General features: G+C 43.7%; 2 protein-coding genes across 2 annotated transcripts; one reads left to right on the plus strand and one right to left on the minus strand.

Annotated features, from left to right (window-relative positions):
• Positions 1 to 273: 273 nt before the first annotated feature.
• Positions 274 to 3,234, plus strand: LOC124696396 (nudix hydrolase 2-like). The gene is made up of 8 exons (XM_047229133.1): positions 274 to 508; positions 917 to 982; positions 1,305 to 1,442; positions 1,580 to 1,657; positions 1,753 to 1,803; positions 1,918 to 1,952; positions 2,637 to 2,745; positions 2,878 to 3,234. Exons 1-8 carry the CDS (start codon positions 320 to 322, stop codon positions 3,103 to 3,105), a joined length of 894 nt encoding a protein of 297 aa, XP_047085089.1. The 5' UTR covers positions 274 to 319; the 3' UTR covers positions 3,106 to 3,234.
• An 869-nt stretch (positions 3,235 to 4,103) lies between these two features.
• Positions 4,104 to 5,019, minus strand: LOC124660413. Its single transcript, XM_047198224.1, has 4 exons — positions 4,705 to 5,019; positions 4,473 to 4,586; positions 4,327 to 4,393; positions 4,104 to 4,190 (listed from the first exon to the last, which is right to left on the minus strand). Exons 1-4 carry the CDS (start codon positions 4,818 to 4,820, stop codon positions 4,104 to 4,106), a joined length of 384 nt encoding a protein of 127 aa, XP_047054180.1. The 5' UTR covers positions 4,821 to 5,019.
• Positions 5,020 to 22,157: the final 17,138 nt, after the last annotated feature.

The following is a 22,157-nucleotide window of genomic DNA, read 5'->3' on the forward strand; positions in this document are numbered from 1 at the left end:
ACCGTGATGATGAATCCGATGACCGCGATACAGAAAAAGAATGAAAGGGGACGGACACAGTCCAGTGGTGGGCAGCCTTTCGCCCTTCCCTGTCCACCTCCCGCCTTGCTGTTTCATTGGTCCTTCTACATTTAACCTTGACTACTACAGAGCTGGATTTTGTAGCATCCCTGACAAACCGTATCTCAATCATTTGTTTTTTGCACATGCTGAATACTGTGTTGTGCAATTTACAAAGTAAAAGTATACATACAGGCTTGCTTCCTAAAATTCTGTAGCCGCAGGTACAAGACAGAGGGGGGCAGTCTGGAGCAGAACCATGTCGAGTTCGGTGAATTCAGCAGCGGTGGCGACGGAATTAGCAACGGCCAAGAACGGGGCCGATGTCGAGCCTCTTCCATTTGTGAATGACAAGCATGGGGGCGTCATTATTGAGATGACGGCCCCGATGGATCCACAAGTTTTCTCAGCTTCCTTGAAATCTGCCCTGTCAAAATGGAGGGAGCAGGTGCTTTCATTTACCATGGGTATACCTACAGTACATAGGATTTTTTGATAGAAATATGACTTGTTAAAATGCCTTAAAATGCATGTGTGCTGTGTTTTTAATGGATCTCCAACATAGGTTTTTTTTGTAGGTTCAGCGTAAATACCCTAACTGTATAGATATTAATATTTTGTATAAATCATTAAGTGTTTGATGTACACATGCGCAATGTAATACAGTAAGTTCCTTTTGTGCTATGCATAATTCCCTCAGATCATCAATTGTGTTCAAGTCATGTCACAGATAGCTAAAGATTAGTGTTCGTCCATATTCAGATTGAACTGTGCTTGGATTCCGATCGAATATATTTTTGCACGGTCTTTCCATTGATTCTCTCTGTAATGTAAATCTGTATTGTCCTCATTGTAGGGAATAAGAGGTGTCTGGATAAAATTGCCGATCGGCCTTGCCAACCTTATTCAATCAGCAGTAGAGGTAATTTAGCTTGCATATTTCATGTTTCTTTTGTACTACTTTCGTGAGTCTGTATTCATCATATAGCTTGTCAATTTAATATTTTCGAATTCATAATGTATATTGTAGTTCAAAATAACAAACTGTTATAGGTTTTCATATTAGTTAGTGTTATTTCATAACTCTGTGTGAACATGGTCTTTTGTTCTTCATTTTGAAGAACGCCAATAAGACAGTACTCTTATCTTAATATTAGGTATGTACAAGGGGTAAGGTTTATTGTAAGAAGCTGTTTGAACTTTGAACTTAATGTCTGAATCACCTTTCCTTCATTTTGATACAGGAAGGATTCTGGTACCACCATGCAGAGGAAACTTACTTAATGCTTGCATACTGGCTTCCGAATACGACTCATACATTACCTGTAAATGCTACACACCGTGTAGGTGTTGGAGCTTTTGTAATGAATGACAAAAGAGAGGTACCGAATGAATATGAAAGCACTATGAAGGACCCAGATAATCATGCTTCTGCCTTTCTATCCTATTTGAATTGGCTTTAAGAGCTTAGATAAAGTATGTATATTACGGATCACTGAAATACTAAATACTTCTATAGGTATTGGCTGTCCAAGAAAAAAGTGGTGTACTTCGAGGACTAGGAATATGGAAATTTCCAACTGGAGTTGTTGAACCAGTAAAATTTCTGCTCTGGACATGTGGAGATGATATTCAAAGATCTTTCTTTACCACGTTCTCTCGTTATAATCTACAAAATCTTGATACATGCAGGGTGAAGATATAAACATTGGAGCTGTAAGAGAAGTAAAAGAAGAGACAGGGGTATGTATTACCTTATCGAGAATTACTTTATGTTCAATAAGCTGATGCTGACAAAATGCTGCTATAGCTACTAATACTACTTCTCTTTTCCTTCCTTGGTCATGTACGTATCAGATTGATACAGAATTCATTGAAGTACTTGCCTTCAGGTATCAACTTCCTTATGTTTTATCTCTCCATGTCTTAAAGATCCATAGTACAATCAGGAAACCTATAAAAGTCAGCCTGATATTAACTTATGTTATGTGACACCTAGCTGGCTAGCTCTCGGCTCAATTGCCCATCATATCAACTATACTCCAAATTTTATCAGCCTTCTCAGGGACGTACCACGTTTAGCTATGGTGGTGCACATCAGCACATGAGACTGGGCCAATAGTCATTTTCTTTGGCTTGTGCCCTATATATACAGTATGTGACTTCCCCGTTTGAACTCAAATTTTGTGAGTGAAGTTCATGAGGACACCGGTGCCATTTTACTCTAGGTCCGCCCCTTGAGCCTTCTGTAGCGTGTACACTATATATGTGAGAGTTGTGAATGGTAAAGAAAATTTCTAAGGTTTGTAATTTGCATTGTTCTTGTAAACGATGCAATGTATCTTGCATAGAATTGCATTTTTAGTTTCTTATTGAGATATGTTTGATTAACTCCATAACCCCCTGTTATTTAGAAGAATCTAGATGATCATGAAATATCAGAGTAAACGGTCAAATGTAAATTAAATAGTGAAACTTTCTTTTGTTGCAATTTATATCAATCACTGTAGCTTTTTGAAGTCTGAACTAATTGTTGTTTCTCTCATGTGGGTATCTACGAACCTACCAATGTGCAGGCAGAGCCACAAAGCTTATTTTGAAAAATCAGATTTATTTTTTGTGTGTATCTTACGGCCACTTTCCTTTGACATTACTAAGCAAGAATCAGAAATTGAGGATGCTCAGGTACTTCAACTAGCATTTCAGCATCAAGTTGTTTAATTCGTCTCAGAGAGGGGGACATTTTAAAATATTATCTATCATATCTTAACTACTGGTGTATGAATACTCGGTTAACACTCCACCTCTTGAATACAGTGGATACCGGTGGAGGAATTTGCGGCGCAACCATTTGTACAGAAACATGAACTCGTGAAGTACATTCTTGAAGTTGGTCTGGCTAAGTCAGACAAGGAATATGCTGGATTTTCGCCAATTAGCATAAAATCCGCATTCACGGACAAACAGTCCTTCTTTTACATGAACAGGAGGGACCTGGACAAAGCATCGGGGTCCGGCAATGCACAACAAAAAAGCGGGTTGTGAAAGGGTACTCAATTACTTCATTGGTCAGTTGGTAGTTAGTACACCTGATTTTGACAGCATGCTGCCTGCTTCCACCATGTGTGATTAAGAGATGTAGCTTAGCAGAAATACAGCTGAAGTTGGTGTACTTATCTTATCAATTGTATCGATAAGCTTACAAATAACTAGGAAATGTGCGGCGCGGCGCACGCCGCGCCCGTGGTTTCACTGGTTTTAAATATATCAAATATTTAAATTTGACCCATATGATCTGATTGATACAAATAGTTTTGAGATATTGTGCTGTCCTTCAGGTCTGCATAACTGTTTGTCCTTGAACATAGGTTATTACAGGAGGCAAATGCTAGAATAAAGCAGTTTGCATCTTCTAGTCTATTGCAAAACATGCACTCAGCGTACAATGTAAACAGTGTCATATGTTCAAGTTGCTGAGGCCACAACACGTACACTTGTTGAATAAAGTTCCATGGAGACACCACATTCATAAGCTTTCTAGAGTTTCAGACTCCCAAGCAAATATCCTTGGTATTTCTTGTGACACGAGGCGGAGCTCGCTGCCGTGCAAGCCTGCTTCAAAACTACAGGGCATTGATTCAATTTTCTTCGACCTTATAATTTTGACGATCATCTTGGAATGAACAAAAGAAAGAGACAAATTTAGAGCATACAAACATTTTAGATCGGAGCAGGACACAGCATGGTTCATCTATTTGCAGATCTCTATGAGAACAATAAGTAAAACATACCTGAATCTCTCACTTTGGTGCTGACATTTGCACTGTTGACACTGAACTGAACACAGCTGCCGAGCTGGATATCCCTGAGCTTTGTAGAGAGCACAAATGCGTAGCATCAAATAAATTATTACACAGTCCCAGATTCTTCGCTCGCACCCTCTAACATGCAATGCGATCAAATGTTACCTGACATGGACATAGGATGAACTATTGTTGGGATGAAACAATGACATGTACACTAACATTCAGAAGATAGGTCACCTATTGCGTCATCCTCCGGAGAATTGCTTGCACTGAGGTGAGGAGCTGCTCTACGATCCCACCCTCGGTGCCGGTGAAGCCGTTGATCTACTCGAACAGAGAAGAACATAAAGAACAACTGAGGAGCTGGGCGAGGTCGCTGATATAATCAAATCATTTGTACCGAGTAAACCATTTGACACATGTTTATTGTACGGAAACATGTAGTTAGCTGAATGAATACAAATGCTTCTTTTTGTACAGACATACTTTGACACCACTGCAGTGTGAGCGCTACGCAGCAATTGAATCTACAAATAACAACTGACATAGATGAGCAGAAAGTATGTGCTAAGAATGCTACCTGACATAGAGGAGCGGAGGGGGAACCTTGTGTTGATGCCATTGACAACATGCTCTTCTAGAGGAGCTTCTCCGTACAGCCCGTCCATGGCTTCTGTCATGGGCTTGTCCAGCTTGTCATCGTCATTGCTGCTGCTGGAGCTACAGAAAGTACAATGTCACCACCAAATGAATAAGAACACAGGGTTACAAATAACTGAAAATCAGATTTTGTCACGTTGCACTTCAGTCGCTTTGTAAAAATCTCACAAATACAAACCTACAGAAGGAGATACTGCAAATGACGGCCAACGCTGAGGAGCCACCACTCGCCAATGTAGCAGGGGTGGTTCCTTGACCACACGTCCACCAAGTAATTTGACTCCACCTCACCATTGGTAGCCTCAAATGGAAACCCCCAAAAAAGACCAACAGTGAGTGCTCATAAGAAAACACACCAACAATGAGTGTTCAATACATGTGCTTGTGAATGGAAAGTCCTTGTAAACTCTTGACACAAATTGAGTTTCTAAGCCAATAAAGAATTCTTATTGCTTAAGGACCTAAACATTTGCTTTTCAGCTGCACACGCAAATCTGTCTCTCAGCATTTTATCTGGAGCATCAAATTTACATCGCGTACAATGCTTATAAGAAGCACGATATAACTGTGATTCTGCAGGCTACGCTCAAGGTCTAGCGGAGGTTTGTGAGTCGTCGTTCGCACTGCTAGTCACATGTACACCTTCCCTGCAACACCCACACTGCTGAGAATGGAGCCAGGAAAAAAAAAATTGACAGAAACAATGAAAACAATATTTTCAAGCGGGAATTATGAATTTAGACAATGCCACAGTTTATTTGTAACATAATAGCCTAATGTAACCAGAAAACATTGCTAGGTAAAAACTGCAAGGTATCCCTAAATATTAGCTTCTAATATTAAGCGCATGCAGCCATGACATAGAAAAAGTTGCGGCTAAACTGATTTAGAATAAACCAAAACAAACATTGCATCCCAGCTTTAGATAGCAAAATTTACATCTGTAGGTATGTAATTGATTGGATGAGAGTGGTGACGTACCTTTTAGCTGTACATATAGCCTGCTTGCTTGCTCATCCATGGGCTGATCAAGGTACAATTCAACTCATTGGGCAGACTGGAACCTAGGCAATGAAATGAAGGACGTATTCAGTAGCAAAAGATTCACGAAATTCAGCAACAAATTGATTCCGAATGTAAGCATATGCAGAGAAGAGAGAGAGAGAGAGGACCGTGTCAAGAGAGAGGTGATTGGAACAGCAAAACATGCTTCACCTGGCAGGGGGCCTCGAGCAGTTGTTGGAGGTGCTCGATCGGGTCAGTTTCTCGCCATTGCCACCTGCACCAATCCTCTCACTGAAAAACAGGGCTATCCTTGTTTACATGAGAAGTTCAGAGGCAAAATGTGAACAGACATGGGAAGAGAGCAAGTATAATTTTCTTTGAACAAACAGAGATCCCTACCCTACAATACACCTCATGTCTGAAAAAATCCAAACCGTACCTGCTAGAACTTCAAGATCTGGGGCCAATCTTTCTACAGAACCTCGTATTCTTCTTCCATAACACACGTCAACAAACAATAAAACAGAGAGAAGCATCAGTCTTGCGCCATTAGATATACTATTTTCAGATCCACACAAATGCAACAAAAGAGAGCACACATAATTAATCACCTTGTTGGCGAGAACCGGAAGGAGAGGTGGGAGCTTCGCTGCAAGAGATTGCTGGCCGGGGGACCTTCAGTACACATTCGAGGGCTCCTTGAGGAGAAGAGGCAGCGGCTGGCCCCTTTCCACACACGCGTGCGCGCACACCCAGCCACACCTCACTGCTCCTGAACTCGCTCGGCCCCGTCCCGCGCGCCATCTGATACCATGACCCCTCCCGCCATGCTGCGATTCTGGTCCGCCGCACGCACCCAATGCCCCCCTTCTCGCTGGTGACGGCGTCAGCCCAGGCCGGCGCGCGGGCGCTGCGGAGGGTGGAGGCCAGCGCCATGCGGCCCTACGCCGACCCGCTCCACGCGCAGGCAGTGCTCGACCGCCAGCTCCTCACCGACTCCTCCATCCTCTCCCCCTACGCGACCACGGTCGACGACGTTTTCTGGGGGTTCGCCGCCGACCAGACCGCGTCCGCGGCCGCCAGGGTCACCGACGATGCGGTGCAGCAGGCCCTGCTGGACGCGCCGATTCCCACCGCGTTCCCGACCGATGCGACCGACGCCGTGGAGTCCTTTGCCAGGTTCGTCGACAGCCTTAGCAGCAGATATTCAGCACAGCGGCCTGGGAGGGAGAGGCGCATGGCGGCCTGGGAGAGAGAGGAGGCAGGCAGCCCCTGGGCGGAGCATGTGAGCGGCAACAATGACGATTTTTTTACATGACCGATTGGGATGGGATTGAAAAGGAAGAGGAAGAGGCAGATAGGATGGGCCTAGATTTTTCGGGATGGGACGGCGGCACCGCTTTGACCGCGTGACAGTGAAAAGGATTAGACCGGCTATTGACGACGAAAGAGGAAAAATTAAGATGGAGAACGTGGAACAACCGGATACTATCGCACAACGTAACCGGAAAGACCCGGTAATTAAGGGATTCACACGAGAAGAAAAAAAGAAAACCAAACTTGATGTATAGTACGGTGAAGCCATCTACAGTGCAGAACGATGTTGTGGCCATCGATGATTGGAGGAAAACACTCCATGAACAGTTACTCAGTAGCTAAAATTTCAGCAACCAGGGTTAGCTTTTATATAGGTATAGAAGGTGAAGCCATCTACAGTGCAGAACGATGTTGTGGCCATCGATGATTGGAGGAAAACACTCCATGAACAGTTACTCAGTAGCTAAAATTTCAGCAACCAGGGTTAGCTTTTATATAGGTATAGAATGAGAATGTTGGTAGGACTGCAACCTGGCATTTTCTGTTCAATTCAAGCTGTTTTCTCTTACTCGGTAGCCTTTGTTAAGTAGATATATTTGTAACACAGAGATCCAGTGCCTTGCTAGTCACAACTCACAAGGCACAACTTGCCTTGCACCCCCGCACCCAAAGCAAGCCACCCCTGCAAGAAATAAATGAATTCCAAAGATCTTAGGCAAATCCAAAGAGGGGAACAGCCGGGCCGCCTCCTCTCGCCTTTCCGCGTGCAGTGACGGCGTTGGTGCACCGGCGATGAGAGTTGCCTCGCGCGCGTGAGGAGTGAGGACGAAGCTGGGTCCGTGCCTGGTTCTGGTCAACCTCATGAAATTTTGCTTTGGTCTTTGGATGGCCGTTGGATCTGGACGAAGGGTGGATGTGGGGGTGCAAGGCAAGCTGTGCCTTGTGACTAACAAGGCACTGGATATAATAGGTAGAAATTCCTAAGGTTTGCATTCCAATGTAACCTCTTGGTACAACTCCTTTGCTTTTCGCTTGATATCAAATGATCTTTGATGCAAATTCTTTGGTTTTGTTATAGCAAAAGGACATACTACCATTCCTGCAGTTTTCATAGTTGTATGTTTTGAAAAGCCAGCGAATCAAAGAGGTCCTAAACGACCAAGTGGTGATTTCGTCCAGCCAAACTTTTGGAGGAGTGAAGTTCGCCATCCTAGCCAACTCATGTGCACAGCAACTCCCTCATGCTGCCAATGCTTGCGTTCCTAGTGGACCAGTCGCCGCGTCTCAGCACTTTCTACCCTTGAGATATTGCCCTGATACCTGACTAGATGGTGGTGCACCAAAGGCAATGCAACGAAATCTTTAGGTATCCGGCCAATAGAGTATACAAATGGATGAGAAAATATTAATGCTCAAATTCATGAATTATTCCTTATCGAGGCTGAGATATGTTTATGAAATCGATCTTGCAGGAGGTAGAACCCTTTCCTAAGTAGGACCACTGAAGTTACTACTATGACACAGGAGAAGCACAACCGATGTTTGTAAATTATACCATCACTACACACTTGCATCTAAGAAGAGGGAAGACCATAGCTGACAAATATATAATGGTCAACCAAAGTAAAAAAAGAAAAAGGAGAACAAGCTAGATGTAGTTACTTGGCTATAATCTACTTTAGTTGTTCTTGGGTGGGTGGCGCCGGGGTTTACGGTAATCAGCAGTGTAGGGTATGTGACCGTCGAAGTAGACTCCTGAATGAAGTTTCCTACTTCTGAAGTAACAGTTCACACCCAGGTCCTTCCTTGCTCTATGCCCACATTTTCCGACGGAATGTTTTGCACCTGAGCTCGGTATGCTTCGACCATCGTTTGCTTCTGTCCTCTCCATGCCTGCATCTCCAAAAACTATGTTTTGTCCTGTCAGTACATTGCTTCCGACTTTCTCATCTGTGATGATCTTGTCAAGTGTGAACTCCATCAGCAACCCTGAGAACATACAACAAGCATGTCGGTGTTTTTCCCATAACAGTATGTCAGTGTATCGCAGATGCAGTTAACACCAGTAACCAAGAAGAATATTTGAACATGAACAATTGAATGAAAAGCTATAGCTCTAGTATGCACAATCATAAGTATTTGGGGTCTACCTCTATGGGCAATGGCGATGAAGGGCCCAAAGGTTGCCAATAGGATGACTACCCTAAGCAAGAAGCTTACACATTTTGACAGCCGCATAACTATTTGTTCGTTGGTATGCCTGTTGTGTAACTAACATGAAAGGGGAGGAGAAAACCGAACACAGAAATGGTGGATTTATAGGGCTCTAGCGACATTGACAACCTACTGGTCAAGCTCTCCGACCTGAGGTATCTCTTGTGCATAGAATGCTGCAAACGTAGTACTTATAGTCCATATATTAATCTCAGGACTCAACATTTTCTTACAAGCTTGTGTATATTCATGTGCTTGGAACAACTCAATGTTTGTCTCTTGTCATTCTCCATGCAGTAGTAGTTTCCAGTGAGTCTCATGAGTTGTATTAAAAGTGCTCCAAGGATCTGCCATTGCTTGGAATAGAAGATTTTGAGTGCATAGGGAATTATGCCCTACGTCTCTGCCAATATGCATACAACAAGGTTAACTAGAAAAGGATATCGGTGACCAAGGCCACGACATAGGGCTTCACCTTCCTCTGATATAAAGTAATGCTTCAGGTTCCCAACATGTACCTTTCAACCCTATTTATGCATCAGACTCCCAGATGATGCCCAAAAACTATTGGTGGTGGGCGTGAATCGGACGGCCTCGCACACAAAATCCTGCCGGTGGTGACATCGATTCTGTGAGTGAAGGCTTGTGGCCGGTTGAATTTGGTCTGTTTATCAGAGTTAGAAGCACATGACTCAGCTTAGGAGCGATCAATAGCTGCAACTGGTTGAATTTGGCCGGTTTCCAGAGTTATGAACATATGACTCAGCGTTCGAGCATCGACTAACTTGGTTGTTCATCTTTTCAGGTACAGTGTTTGGTAGCCTGTATTAGGGCCAACCGGGACGTGACGGTCCTCTGCCACCTGATGGAAATCCCCACCCACTACCTCACACTCATTTTGTGGTATTTGGGATGATGTTGTCTATGAAAATAACCATGCCCAAGACAATATTGAGAACCATACACATGCTGCACTCGATGAAGCAAATGCTGCTTCTGCAGCAAACAATGATGTGCCAATGATTGACACACCTCCTTAGAGTCCTGTAGCTCATGGACTTATGGTTGAAAATCTGCAGCCTTCTACAATGGATGACTTCACTGCTATGCATAAACTAATTTCTGATGTTGTATCTGATGCACCAAAAGTTTTGAACTCAATTCACCGTGATCTTATTTTTGAAGCAAGCTTCCAATTGCTACATGTGCTTCATAAAAAGCACTACAAAAAAGCTCCCTTACCCGGTGGATTTTTTGGATGGCACAAACGATAGTCGTCTGCAAAGTTTTTTGGCCGGCACATAGATTTCCGCTGTGGTAGATTCCATGTCGGTGGATATTTACGTCATGGTTGGTGCCATAATGGACTGGCGTTTATTAATACCACAGTAAGTTAACGTGGGCATATATTATGGCACTTGGATTGGACTTGACGTTTACATGCTATAAATTCTGCATATATTGTGGATGATGCAACTATCGTCTGTTTGAAGCTTCTCCACGAAATAGCTCACCCTGCGAGGGTGAATACATATCCAGATGTGGATTTTCTATCATCTTTATCCCCCGCAAAATCTGCATCTGAATACCCTCTTATTTCTAGGGAATCAGATCTTCTGTATGTTAGCATGTAACTCTTTGTGCCTTTCACATAACGCAATGCCTTCTTTACCATTTTCCAGTGTTCAAAACCTGGATTTTCTTGATATCTACCGAGTACTCCGGTGATAAATGCTAAGTCAGGGCGAGTGCACACTTGTGCATACTGTAGGCTTCCAATAGCCAAAGCATATGGAACCGCTTTCATTTGATCGAGCTCGTATTGATTTTGGGGACTTTGATGTTTCCCAAAACTGTCGCCCTTGACTATAGGGGCAGGTGTGGCACTGCACTTATGCATATTATACTTACTTAGAATCTTTTCTAAATAAGACTTTTGCGATAGTCCTAATACTCCATTGTTCCTATCTCGGTGAATTTCTATGCCCAAAACATATTACGCTTCACCAAGATCTTTCATATCAAAATTTGAGGACAAGAACTTCTTTGTCTCTTGCAGTAGACTAACATCACTGCTGGCAAGCAGAATATCATCCACATACAAGATTAGGAAAATATATTTCCCACTTTTAAACTTTGCATAAACGCAATTGTCCTCAATATTTTCTTTAAATCCAAATCTCTTAATTGTCTCATTGAACTTTAGATACCACTGTCTGGAGGCTTGCTTTGATCCATAAATGGATTTCTTTAGGCGGCATCCCATTTCTTCCTTGCCTTCCATGATAAAACCCTTGGGTTGTTTCATGTATACATTTTCTTCCAAATCCCTGTTTAGAAATGCCATCTTTACATCGATTTGATGCAACTCTAAATCAAAATGTGCAACTAGTGCCATGATGATTCTGAACTTACATGAGACCGGAGAAAATGTCTCATTGTAATCTATCCCTTCTCTTTGTGTAAATCCTTTTGCCACAAGTCGTGCTTTGTACTTTTGAGGAGGTGGTCTGTTGTTGCTCCCTTTCATGCTCAACAAATGGTTCATTCGGCTCCTGACGGACAGGTTCCGAATTTTCACTCATTGTTGTCATGGGTGGAGTCACAACAGGCGCTTGCACCACAATCGCAGGGATCGTCGATACAGGTGCACATGGTAGCGCAAAAAATGGCTCCTGAGTCATCGGATTAGGTGCATGCACCCTCTTCTCCTCAAGATCAATTTTCCGAGCTACCATGCTCCCCCTCATCATTTCGTCTTCTAAGAAGACAGCATGTCTCGTTTCCACAAACTTTGTATATTTCTCTGGACAGTAGAAACGATAACCTTTAGACTTTTCAGGATAGCCAATAAAATGGCAGCTGACTATTTTGGTATCTAACTTTGCAATGTTTGGATTAAATACTTTGGCCTCAGCGAGGCTCCCCCACACTTTCGGGTGGTTTAGAGAAGGCACTCTCCCTGTCCATAGCTCATACGGCGTTTTGGGCACCGATTTGCTTGGTACTCTGTTTAGAATGTGAATAGCGGTTTTTAACGCCTCAATCCACAATCCCAATGGTAGGGTGGAATAGCTCATCATACTGCGCACCATATTCATAAGGGTACGGTTGCGCCTTTCAGCTACCCCATTCTGCTGAGGTTCGCCCGGCATCGAGTACTGGGCGACTATTCCAGTCTCCTGTAGAAACCTTGCAAAAGGTCCAGGGACTTGGCCATATGGAGTATGTCGACCGTAGTACTCCCTCCACGATCAGACTCGACTATCTTTATTCTTTTGTCATGCTGATTTTCAACTTCAGCTTCGAATATTTTGAATTTATCCAACGCTTTGTTCTTTCTTTTATTGGATAAATATAACCATATCGGGAGTAATCATCCGTGAATGTTATGAACGAATCATAGCCATCCACACTTTTCACAGGAAATGGTCCACATATATCGGTGTGAATTATTTCTAGTGTTGCTGTGCTTCGATTTGAACCCTTTTTAATTTGCTTTACAAATTTTCCTTTAATGCAATCGATGCACTGTTCTATGTCTGAGAATTCTAATGGAGGAAGAATATCATTTTTAACGACGAGTCTTTCTATTCTCCCCCTCGAAATATGGCATAAGCGACATTGCCATAATTTCGATGATTCTTCAGTTCTTTTTCTTTTCTTTTGTTCTTTTTCCGACAGGGATACCTTCTCATTCACATTACACACAGACATCGCCTTTTTTTCACGCAAGGACAATAAATAAAACTCATCATGAAGTAAAGCAACCCCACATAAGCATTATTACAACCATATGGCACACTCGCCATGTCTTTCATGTTCATGTGTACTTTTCTGTCACCAGTTGCTTCAAGTAACTGGTCGCACATATCTTTGAAGAACCAGTGAACTGGTTCTTTATTCTTTCAAGATACTCCCATACGGAAGCACACTCTGCAACTGAGCCCACAATAGCGTTCTCAATTGTATTCTTTATACATGGCACTTAGCCACTTTCATTCTGTCATGCAGAATCATCTTTCTTATCATTTCTGACTTGATCTTTTGGTCTGACCGGCTGTGGGAACCCAGTCCACCCCAGCACAAATCAACCTTCTTTCTACATTCAGTGTAGTTGTCACCTCTGAGGGTTGGAACATCCTTGATGTAGCTCATCAAGTAGTACCCTCCTTTAAACCACAATGAAATGAGACCATAACAACAATTGCATGCAATAATCCAACGTTGGTCAAAATTAGAATATACAACTGTTTATGCAATTAAATCTATATCACCGTTGGGCAGAAATAGAGATAAATGCACTTCTTTGCAACAAATCATGATCATGTCATTAATAACGTTGGTCAAAAAATAACACAACCATAATTATCACAATAATCACTTTAATCATCTCTTTAAAATTTTAACTGTCACTTTTGCACATATTATTGCAACAAAACATGATCATGCCATTAATAACGTTGGTCATAAAATGACAGGATCATAATTGTTTCAACAATCATTTTTAATCAACTTTTTATATTTTAATCATCACTTTTGCATTTTTCATAATAAAAATGCAACTTTAACTATTTGCAGCGGAAACTTTGAATTCATTAAACTTTAAAACTTTCAGAAGCATCTGTGTTACCTTTTATTTTCTGAAACAAATATCTCGTTGGTTCAATTTGCTCAGAAAAAAAAAAACTTGACAAAAAAGCTTCTTTTACTATTGCAGCGGAAACTTTAACTTTAAACTATTAACTTTCAACTTTTCAGAGGCATTTCCTTTTCTTTTTAATTTCTGAACAAATATTTTGTTGGTCCTATTTATTCAGAAAAAACTAGACAAAATTTTGGCCAAATAATGACCCAAAAATGCCTAAAAACGCCTCTGTAAATAATAAAACAGTAAAAAACTGTCAGTAATCGTTATCGTCCACGCGGCCCGCGGCCCACGCGGCCCACCACGCGGTGCGCGACGCGCAGCCTACGCGGCGCCCACGTTGTGCGGCACGCGGTAACGCGGCGCACACACGGTCTGCTCGACGCGGCCCGCCACGCTGCCGAGCCAGCGGCCCATCCGTCGAACTCGACGCGGCCTGCCGCCGCGGCCCAACACGGCGCCCCCGCGGCCTGCACGCTGAGCCCACGCGGAGAGGCTGCCCACACGCTCCTGGCCGTCGGATTGAATCCGACGGTCGGGCGCCCGTTTCGGCTGGTATAAAAACCACGCCCAACTGCCAAACCCTAACCCTATGTTCATTTCCCCCCGTAGCCTCTCTCTGTCTCTTCACCGGCGGCGGAGAGAACCAGGCCTTGAGCGCACATGTCCGGAGCCACGCCGGCGACGGCGAGTCCACCTCGGCGGCGGCCCGTCGGGGCCTCTTTCTTTCTTTTCCTCCCCACCCGAGGTCCTCGCGGGCGAGCTCCTCTCCCAGGTTTCGGCCGGGGATGAGTTCCCCTTCTCTGTATCCTCCTCCACCAGATCCCGCGCGGCGGCCAAGGAACGGAGGCAGGCGGTGGCGCCCCCTGGTTTTCTTGCTGGTGTGTGCGTTCACCCGAGGGTGAGCGCACCGCCGTCAAGATAACCGGAGGCGGTGCCCTTGCCGGCCACCACGAACGGCAGCAGCAGCTGCGTCGACGGTAAGGTCCGGTAAGATCTTTTCTTTGCCCCGTCTCGCGAGCATCGGCGGCAAGAGAGGTTGCTATTCTTCCCGATGCCTCGGCAGGCCGATGCGCATCATGATCGAGAGGAGCGGCGCGGCCATGCGGCAGCGTGACTTTGCCGGCGAGCCTGAGGGACTCGGCCGGTTACACTTTTCTTTTGGTCGGAGGGATGATAGGGTTTGCTTTCGATTTCTTTTCTACCCGAAAAACCATGAGATCTACGCACTAGTACTGCTCTGATACCAATGTTTACTTTACTGGATCGACTAGGGTAGATCTTAGCCGGGTAGGATGTAATACTGCGGGTCTGTGAGGTTTACCTTGTCCCTGCGAGGAGGACGAACCCGTCGAATTCGACATGGTGGCGATGGCGACGATGACGGCGTGAGGTTGAGGGAGAGAGAGGTGGCGGCGGAGCTTCCCGTCGGCACTGCACTAACCCTAATCGGTGGGTCGTCTGGTGGGGCGAGTGGCAGCTCAGAGCAACCTCGTGATCTGTGCCACTGGTCCCCACCACTCTATATAGTGCAGGCGACAGGGGCCCACCAACCAGCGAACGGTTGGGCGCCCCCGATCAGGGCGCGGACGAGGTCAAGGGGTGGAGATCAATCCTAACATGGAGATATTAGACAATCTAGTCTCAATGACAGCTGCCACCACCAAGGCTCATTTAGTGGTCAACATCATCTCACTGAATGGTTGACCGTGTTGTAGCATATATGAGCAACTACTCCATATCGGCTTATTAGGTCTTCACGCGTTGTTCAAGAAAAAGTTTGACCATAAATAAATTTGTATTATATATAATGTCACAAAAACTATAACATCGGATTCATATTCAAAATTTGTTTTCTAATGATATAATTGATATATTATTGACCAAAAAGTTTGACTATAACTTTTTTATTTTATTTTGAGAGTTCACACACCTTCATTCAAATATCAATAATGACCTTGCAATCTTTTGACAATTTCTAGATAATCTGATGCTTCTCGACAGGCCAAAGCAACAGGGTTGACTAGTCAACAATATCTAACTCACTAGTTGGTGTTGGCACATATTTTAGCCCAGTATGGCCTATGAGGCCTTTGAGCAAGAGAGACCCATAGTTATGCCACACTAACTCAAGGGCCCGTAAAAGTAACCCTGAATGTAACACCATTCTCTATAATACTGTAAACACGTAGCCGCACTCCCCTCTCTCCACTATGTAACTTAGATCCCATAGCAACCAACCCTATATCTCGCACTACTCTAGTACAATCCATTTCTAACCATAGATCCTCTCCCCACCTGTACCTAAGCTCAATATTTGTAGGTTGGTCTTGGCCGATACAACCCAATATCGTGAAGGTGCGCCGGCAATAGAGTCACCCACCAGCGTGCCCATATTGCATGTACGTTCTCATTCCTCTTGTTGTTCGTGTCATCGTGTGCCTTATGTTTCATCCTTCATCCTTCTTCTTTCTTCTTTCATACTTATTCTTTCATCTCTCTTCTTTTTTGACTTAAATAGATCTAATCTCTCTTGCAGTTCCACTATTGTGTGGTATGTTGATGTCGGGAATGTCAACTTGTGTCGTCTGATGATGCCATGCAGATCGTTGATGAGAGAATCACATAGATCTTCCAACCCCAATGAGATGAAGCTATCGAGAAGACATATGTGTTAGAGGACTTCAAACACATCTAGGATATTTTTTCCTAAATAATATATTTAGTAGTTATCTTGATTTGTAAAGATTTAGGTAGAAGGGAAACACTTCGTTTCTCTCTTAATAAAATCTTGTATCTTTAGGTTTTTCCATTATCTGACATGGAATAATATATCATAAAGCTAATGGGTGTACTTGTAATTTTATACCTTATATGAAGTGGATTTGATCATACACCATAAGCCCTAATTGTTAATACTCCTTATGTCTCTATTTAAATGTTCTGCATGTATCCCTAAATCGTAAATTTAACCAATCGTAATACAAGACATACATAACAAAACATATATCATCGGAAAGCTTGGATGTTCTACTTTCTAATGATAAAAATTGTATGCTATATAAATTATATTATGTTGGTCAAATTGATGATCTAGGGATGTGCACAGTACTAATGGGTACATAATTAACGCAGAGAATATGCGGCACACTTGTATGTATCATGGCACTAAATCTTCCATCCTTTGTTAGTGTACCAAGGAGTTTCAATCTACGTGCCGCGTAGGACATTGCGTGATGTATCGCGAAGTGTTGTGCGAAAAAAGCATTAGGTCTGCAGTTTCCCTGATGCAGGTTTCCTGGCGGTTCTTCTTTTCCATGATAGCACGACCGCAGTGATTACGTGTGTGCCTCGCCATTTAAAAATGCCAGGACTCAAATGTCATTTTGTAGTAATTTTTTTAGAGAAGATATGTGTTTTAGCTATCTTCTACGTTGCTCCTCTCAATCCCGCAATTAGCTCATGCACCATATCTAAACTTGATGAAGAGACATCTGATGTTAACATTGATGCTTAAGACAAGGTCATGGAAAACTCTAAATACCCAAGAAATGCAGATGAATCCCAGATGTCTGAATCAAATGTTAGAAATGTTGGAGATATGCCCAAGAGGCAATAATAAAGTGGTTATTATATATCTTATGTTTATGATAAATGTTTATATACCATGCTATAATTGTATTAACCGAAACATTGATACATGTGTGATATGTAAACAACAAAGAGTCCCTAGTATGCCTCTTAACTAGCTTGTTGATTAATGGATGATTAGTTTCATAATCATGAACATTGGATGTTATTAATAACAAGGTTATATCATTGTATGAATGATGTAATGGATACACCCAATTAAGCGTAGCATAAGATCTCGTCATTAAGTTATTTGCTATAAGCTTTCGATACATAGTTACCTAGTCCTTATGACCATGAGATCATATAAATCACTTATACCGGAAAGGTACTTTGATTACATCAAACACCACTGCGTAAATGGGTGGCTATAAAGGTGGGATTAAGTATCCGGAAAGTATGAGTTGAGGCATATGGATCAACAGTGGGATTTGTCCATCCCGATGACGGATAGATATACTCTGGGCCCTCTCGGTGGAATGTCGTCTAATGTCTTGCAAGCATATGAATAAGTTCATAAGAGACCACATACCAATGTACGAGTAAAGAGTACTTGTCAGGAGACGAGGTTGAACAAGGTATAGAGTGATACCGAAGATCAAACCTCGGACAAGTAAAATATCGCGAGACAAAGGGAATTGGTATTGTATGTGAATGGTTCATTCGATCACTAAAGTCATCGTTGAATATGTGGGAGCCATTATGGATCTCCAGATCCCGCTATTGGTTATTGGTCGGAGTGAGTACTCAACCATGTCCGCATAGTTCACGAACCGTAGGGTGACACACTTAAAGTTGGATGTTGAAATGGTAGTATTTGAATATGGAATGGAGTTCGAATATTTGTTCGGAGTCCCGGATGAGATCCCGGACATCACGAGGAGTTCCGGAATGGTCCGGAGAATAAGATTCATATATAGGATGTCATTTTATGTGAATAAAAATGTCGCGGAAGGTTCTATAGAAGGTTCTAGAAGGTTCTAGAAAAGTCCGGAAGAAACCACCAAGGAAGGTGGAGTCCACATGGGACTCCACCTCCATGGCCGGCCAACCCTAGTGGGGGAGGAGTCCCAAGTGGACTCCCCCTTAGGGCTCGTTTGGTTGCAGGCTTTCCCGGAGGTTTCCCCTCGTTTTCCCCGGCCTGCCGTTCCCTGGGCCGAACTGCCCCGGGTAAGCCCACATGGACATTTGGATAGCCACGAGGCATCCTTTCCGCGGCCTTTCCGCGTCCATCCCCGGGAGCCCGTTCCACCACTCGCGAGGTGGGGAAGACAATCCGCGACGGGAGGCGGCGACGCTGCTGGGAGAGATGCTCTCGATCTCGTCTTCCTCCGGCGACCGGAGGACAGATCGAACCAGAGCCTTCCCACCAGCGCCCCCCCGCCCCCTCGCCTCCCCACTGGTCGCCTCTCCCCGTCCCCACTGCTCGCCGCCTTCAGGACCTGCCGGATCCGCTCCGTGCCGCCGCCAACCCAGGCCGGCCGCTGCTGCCCCAACCTCGAGGCGACGACGACGGCCGGCGGTCGGGATTTACGAAGGTTATCCCCTACTCATTCTTAATCATGTCTTTGTCCTACCGCTCATGAATTGTTGCTCTAGGTCTAGAGATGTGAGCACCAACTCCGTGCTAGAGTTCCTTTTGCCGCTGCAGATCTAGAAATCTAGAGACTGATGTTTAGCTTTGGAGTGCAAATACTGTCAGCTTCTAATATCATTTTTCGGTTAACTCATTGAGTGTATGCAAATCCTGTTTCATGATTCTTAGTTGCCTGAAGCATGAACTGAAACTATGGATTGCAAGGCTTTTTTGGAAGCGTGCGCGCGCCTCGGCCTCCGAGATGACCGTTCGCCCATGTATCACTGAACCTGTTTGTTAAGTCCTCAATGTATTGCCTTATTAATCTATTATTCTTTTCTTGTCAGTCAAGTGTGAAGTTGCTTCAGATATTTTGTGCTCATGTATTGGCAGGTATGCTCCTTGTACTCACGGCAGGAATGCTAGTAAAGTTTCATGAATTGCAAGCACTACCTCGCATGCCATTTTCAGCAAAGATATTTAAATTCAATAGATAATTGTTGGTTCTATGTTGTTGTCACCTGATTAATTGAATATGCAACTAATTTCTTTTCTTTGCCATTTTCAGCAAAGATATTTAAATTCAATAGATAATTGTTGGATGTTGTGTTCACACTTTTATTGCTCTACTGGTAGAATATCTAGCAGCCTTGGTCGATAAGGATTAGATACCGTACCAATGATTGTAGAAGTCATTTGGTTGCCTGAGGGCTTTGGTTTTCATCTTCCATTTTGTAGCATATAGATTGTGTATTCAAGATGCTCAACAAAGACTCCAGGAGGCCGCAAAGCTAGTATTGCTATCTGTGCTCTGAATGCAAGAGCAGGAGCAGGTATTGTTGTCAGAATCGAGGGTGGCGAGCTCATTGCAGCGGAGGGCCGAAGGTATGATCATGTGTCTGATCCTTTTACAGCAGAAATGCTTGCATGTAGGGATGCAATCTTGCTGGCTGGACAACCGTTGTTTTACAGCAGAAATGCTTGCATGTAGGGATGCAATCTTGCTGGCCGGACAACCGTTGTTTTACAGCAGAAATGCTTGCATGTAGGGATGCAATCTTGCTGGCCGGACAACCGTTGTTTTACAGCAGAAATGCTTGCATGTAGGGATGGTCTCATGTTCAATTGGAGACTGATTGTCAAACAATTGTGACGGTTTGTGGTGGAGAAAAGGAGCAACATTCTTCTTTCTCCCAGCTGGTTATAGAGATGAAGTCTTTGGTCTCATTCTTCTAGGGTTTTTCAATAAATTTTGTAAAGAAAGATGCAAATAAGTTATGGTTGTCAGCCAACAATGACGCCACCGCTGACGAGCTCGTCAACCTTAAGAACGAGGAGGCTGATCTATTGATCTACATAATTTTGTAACTAACACATACTTCTCTTCTGCAGTACTTGCATTTGAATGTTGAGACTTCATAGCGAAAGGGCATGAGAGTCAAAAATCATAATGAAACTGTGAAGTTTTGGTTGAGAATTGCTTGTTGAGAATTGAATTTTGCTGGAGATGTAAAGATTATTATGTCGTCGTGGTTGAATATGGTCCCTGTAATTTCTGTACTAATTTGTATGCCTAAATTTTAATTTGCATTGTGATTTTTTTTTTTCAAATTTAGCCTTATTTTTCGATTTTTTGCTTGTTCCCTAGCCTTCCACTGCATTCCCTGCCTCTGCTGTCCAAATGGACAGCTATAGATTACCGTTTCGGGAGGGGATCCCTGTGTTTCCCTCGTGTACGGGAATTTCCGGCCGGGGGCGCTCGTTCCCTGGGATCCACTACATGCGCGACCAAACGAGCCCTTAGGGGGCCGGCCACCCCCCACATGGGAGGTGGAACTCCCACCTTGGTGGGAGTCCTAGCTTGGCTAGGTTTCCCCCCTCCTAAGCTCCGCCGGAGTTCTCCACCGCCACCGACACCACGCCGTCGTGCTGTCGGATTCAAGAGGAGCTACTACTTCCGCTGCCCGCTGGAACGGGAGGTGGACGTCGTCTTCATCAACAACCGAACGTGTGACCGAGTACGGAGGTGCTGCCCGTTCGTGGCGCCGGAACCGATCGTGATCAAGATCTTCTACGCGCTTTTGCAAGCGGCAAGTGAACGTCTACCGCAGCAACAAGAGCCTCATCTTGTAGGCTTTGGAATCTCTTCAAGGGTGAGACTCGATACCCCCTCGTTGGTACCGTCTTCTAGATTGCATCTTGGCTTGGATTTCGTGTTCGCGGTAGGAAAATTTTTGTTTTCTATGCAACGTTATCCTACAGTGGTATCAGAGCCGTGTCTATGCATAGATGGTTGCACGAGTAGAACACAATGGTTTGTGGGCGTTGATGCTCTTGTTATCTTTAGTTGAGTACTTTGCATCTTTATGGCATAGTGGGATGAAGCGGCTCGGACTAACTTTACATGACCGCGTTCATGAGACTTGTTCCTCGTTCGACATGCAACTTGTATTGCATAAGAGGCTTTGCGGGTGTCTGTCTCTCCTACTATAGTAAAGATTCAATTTACTCTTCTATTGACAACATTAGTATCAACGTTGTGGTTCATGTTCGTAGGTAGATTAGATCTATATCGAAAACCCTAAACCACGTAAAATATGCAAACCAAATTAGAGAGCGTCTAACTTGTTTTTGCAGGGTTTGGTGATGTGATATGGCCATAATGTGATGATGAATATGTATGAGATGATCATTATTGTATTGTGGCAACCGGCAGGAGCCTTATGGTTGTCTTTAAATTTCATGTTGAGTAGTATTTCAAAGTAGTTATAATAGTTGCTACATGGAGGACAATCATGAAGACGGCGCCATTAACCTTGGTGCTTCGCCGATGATGATGGAGATCATGCCCGAAGATGATGGAGATCATGTCCGTGCTTTGGAGATGAAGATCAAAGGCGCAAAGACAAAAGGGCCATATCATATCACATATGAACTGCATGTGATGTTAATCCTTTTTATGCATCTTATTTTGCTTAGATCGCGACGGTAGCATTATAAGATGATCCCTCACTAAAAATCTCAAGATAATAAAGTGTTCATCCTTAGTAGCACCGTTATCAAGTCTTGTCGTTTCGAAGCATCTCGTGATGATCGGGTGTGATAGATTCAATAAGTACATACAACGGGTGCAAGACAGTTTTGCACATGCGGATACTAAGGTGGCCTTGACGAGCCTAGCATGTACAGACATGGTCTCGGAACACATGATACCGAAAGGTAGAGCATGAATCATATGATT

The sequence above is a fragment of the Lolium rigidum genome, chromosome 1, assembly GCF_022539505.1.
Source record: "Lolium rigidum isolate FL_2022 chromosome 1, APGP_CSIRO_Lrig_0.1, whole genome shotgun sequence".
Classification (NCBI taxonomy): Eukaryota; Viridiplantae; Streptophyta; class Magnoliopsida; order Poales; family Poaceae; genus Lolium; species Lolium rigidum.

Bases quoted from the DNA above. Each gene is read 5' to 3' on its own strand.
- LOC124696396 (XM_047229133.1), top strand. From the start codon at position 320: ATGTCGAGTTCGGTGAATTCAGCAGCGGTGGCGACGGAATTAGCAACG. The intron at 983-1,304 runs GTAATTTAGCTT...ATTTTGATACAG, and splicing joins TTATTCAATCAGCAGTAGAG to GAAGGATTCTGGTACCACCA. The intron at 1,443-1,579 runs GTACCGAATGAA...ATACTTCTATAG, and splicing joins TAATGAATGACAAAAGAGAG to GTATTGGCTGTCCAAGAAAA.
- LOC124660413 (XM_047198224.1), bottom strand. From the start codon at position 4,820: ATGGTGAGGTGGAGTCAAATTACTTGGTGGACGTGTGGTCAAGGAACC. The intron at 4,394-4,472 runs GTTCCCCCTCCG...TGTTATTTGTAG, and splicing joins GTCAATGGCATCAACACAAG to ATTCAATTGCTGCGTAGCGC. The intron at 4,191-4,326 runs GTATTCATTCAG...CTGTTCGAGTAG, and splicing joins CTGTACAAAAAGAAGCATTT to ATCAACGGCTTCACCGGCAC.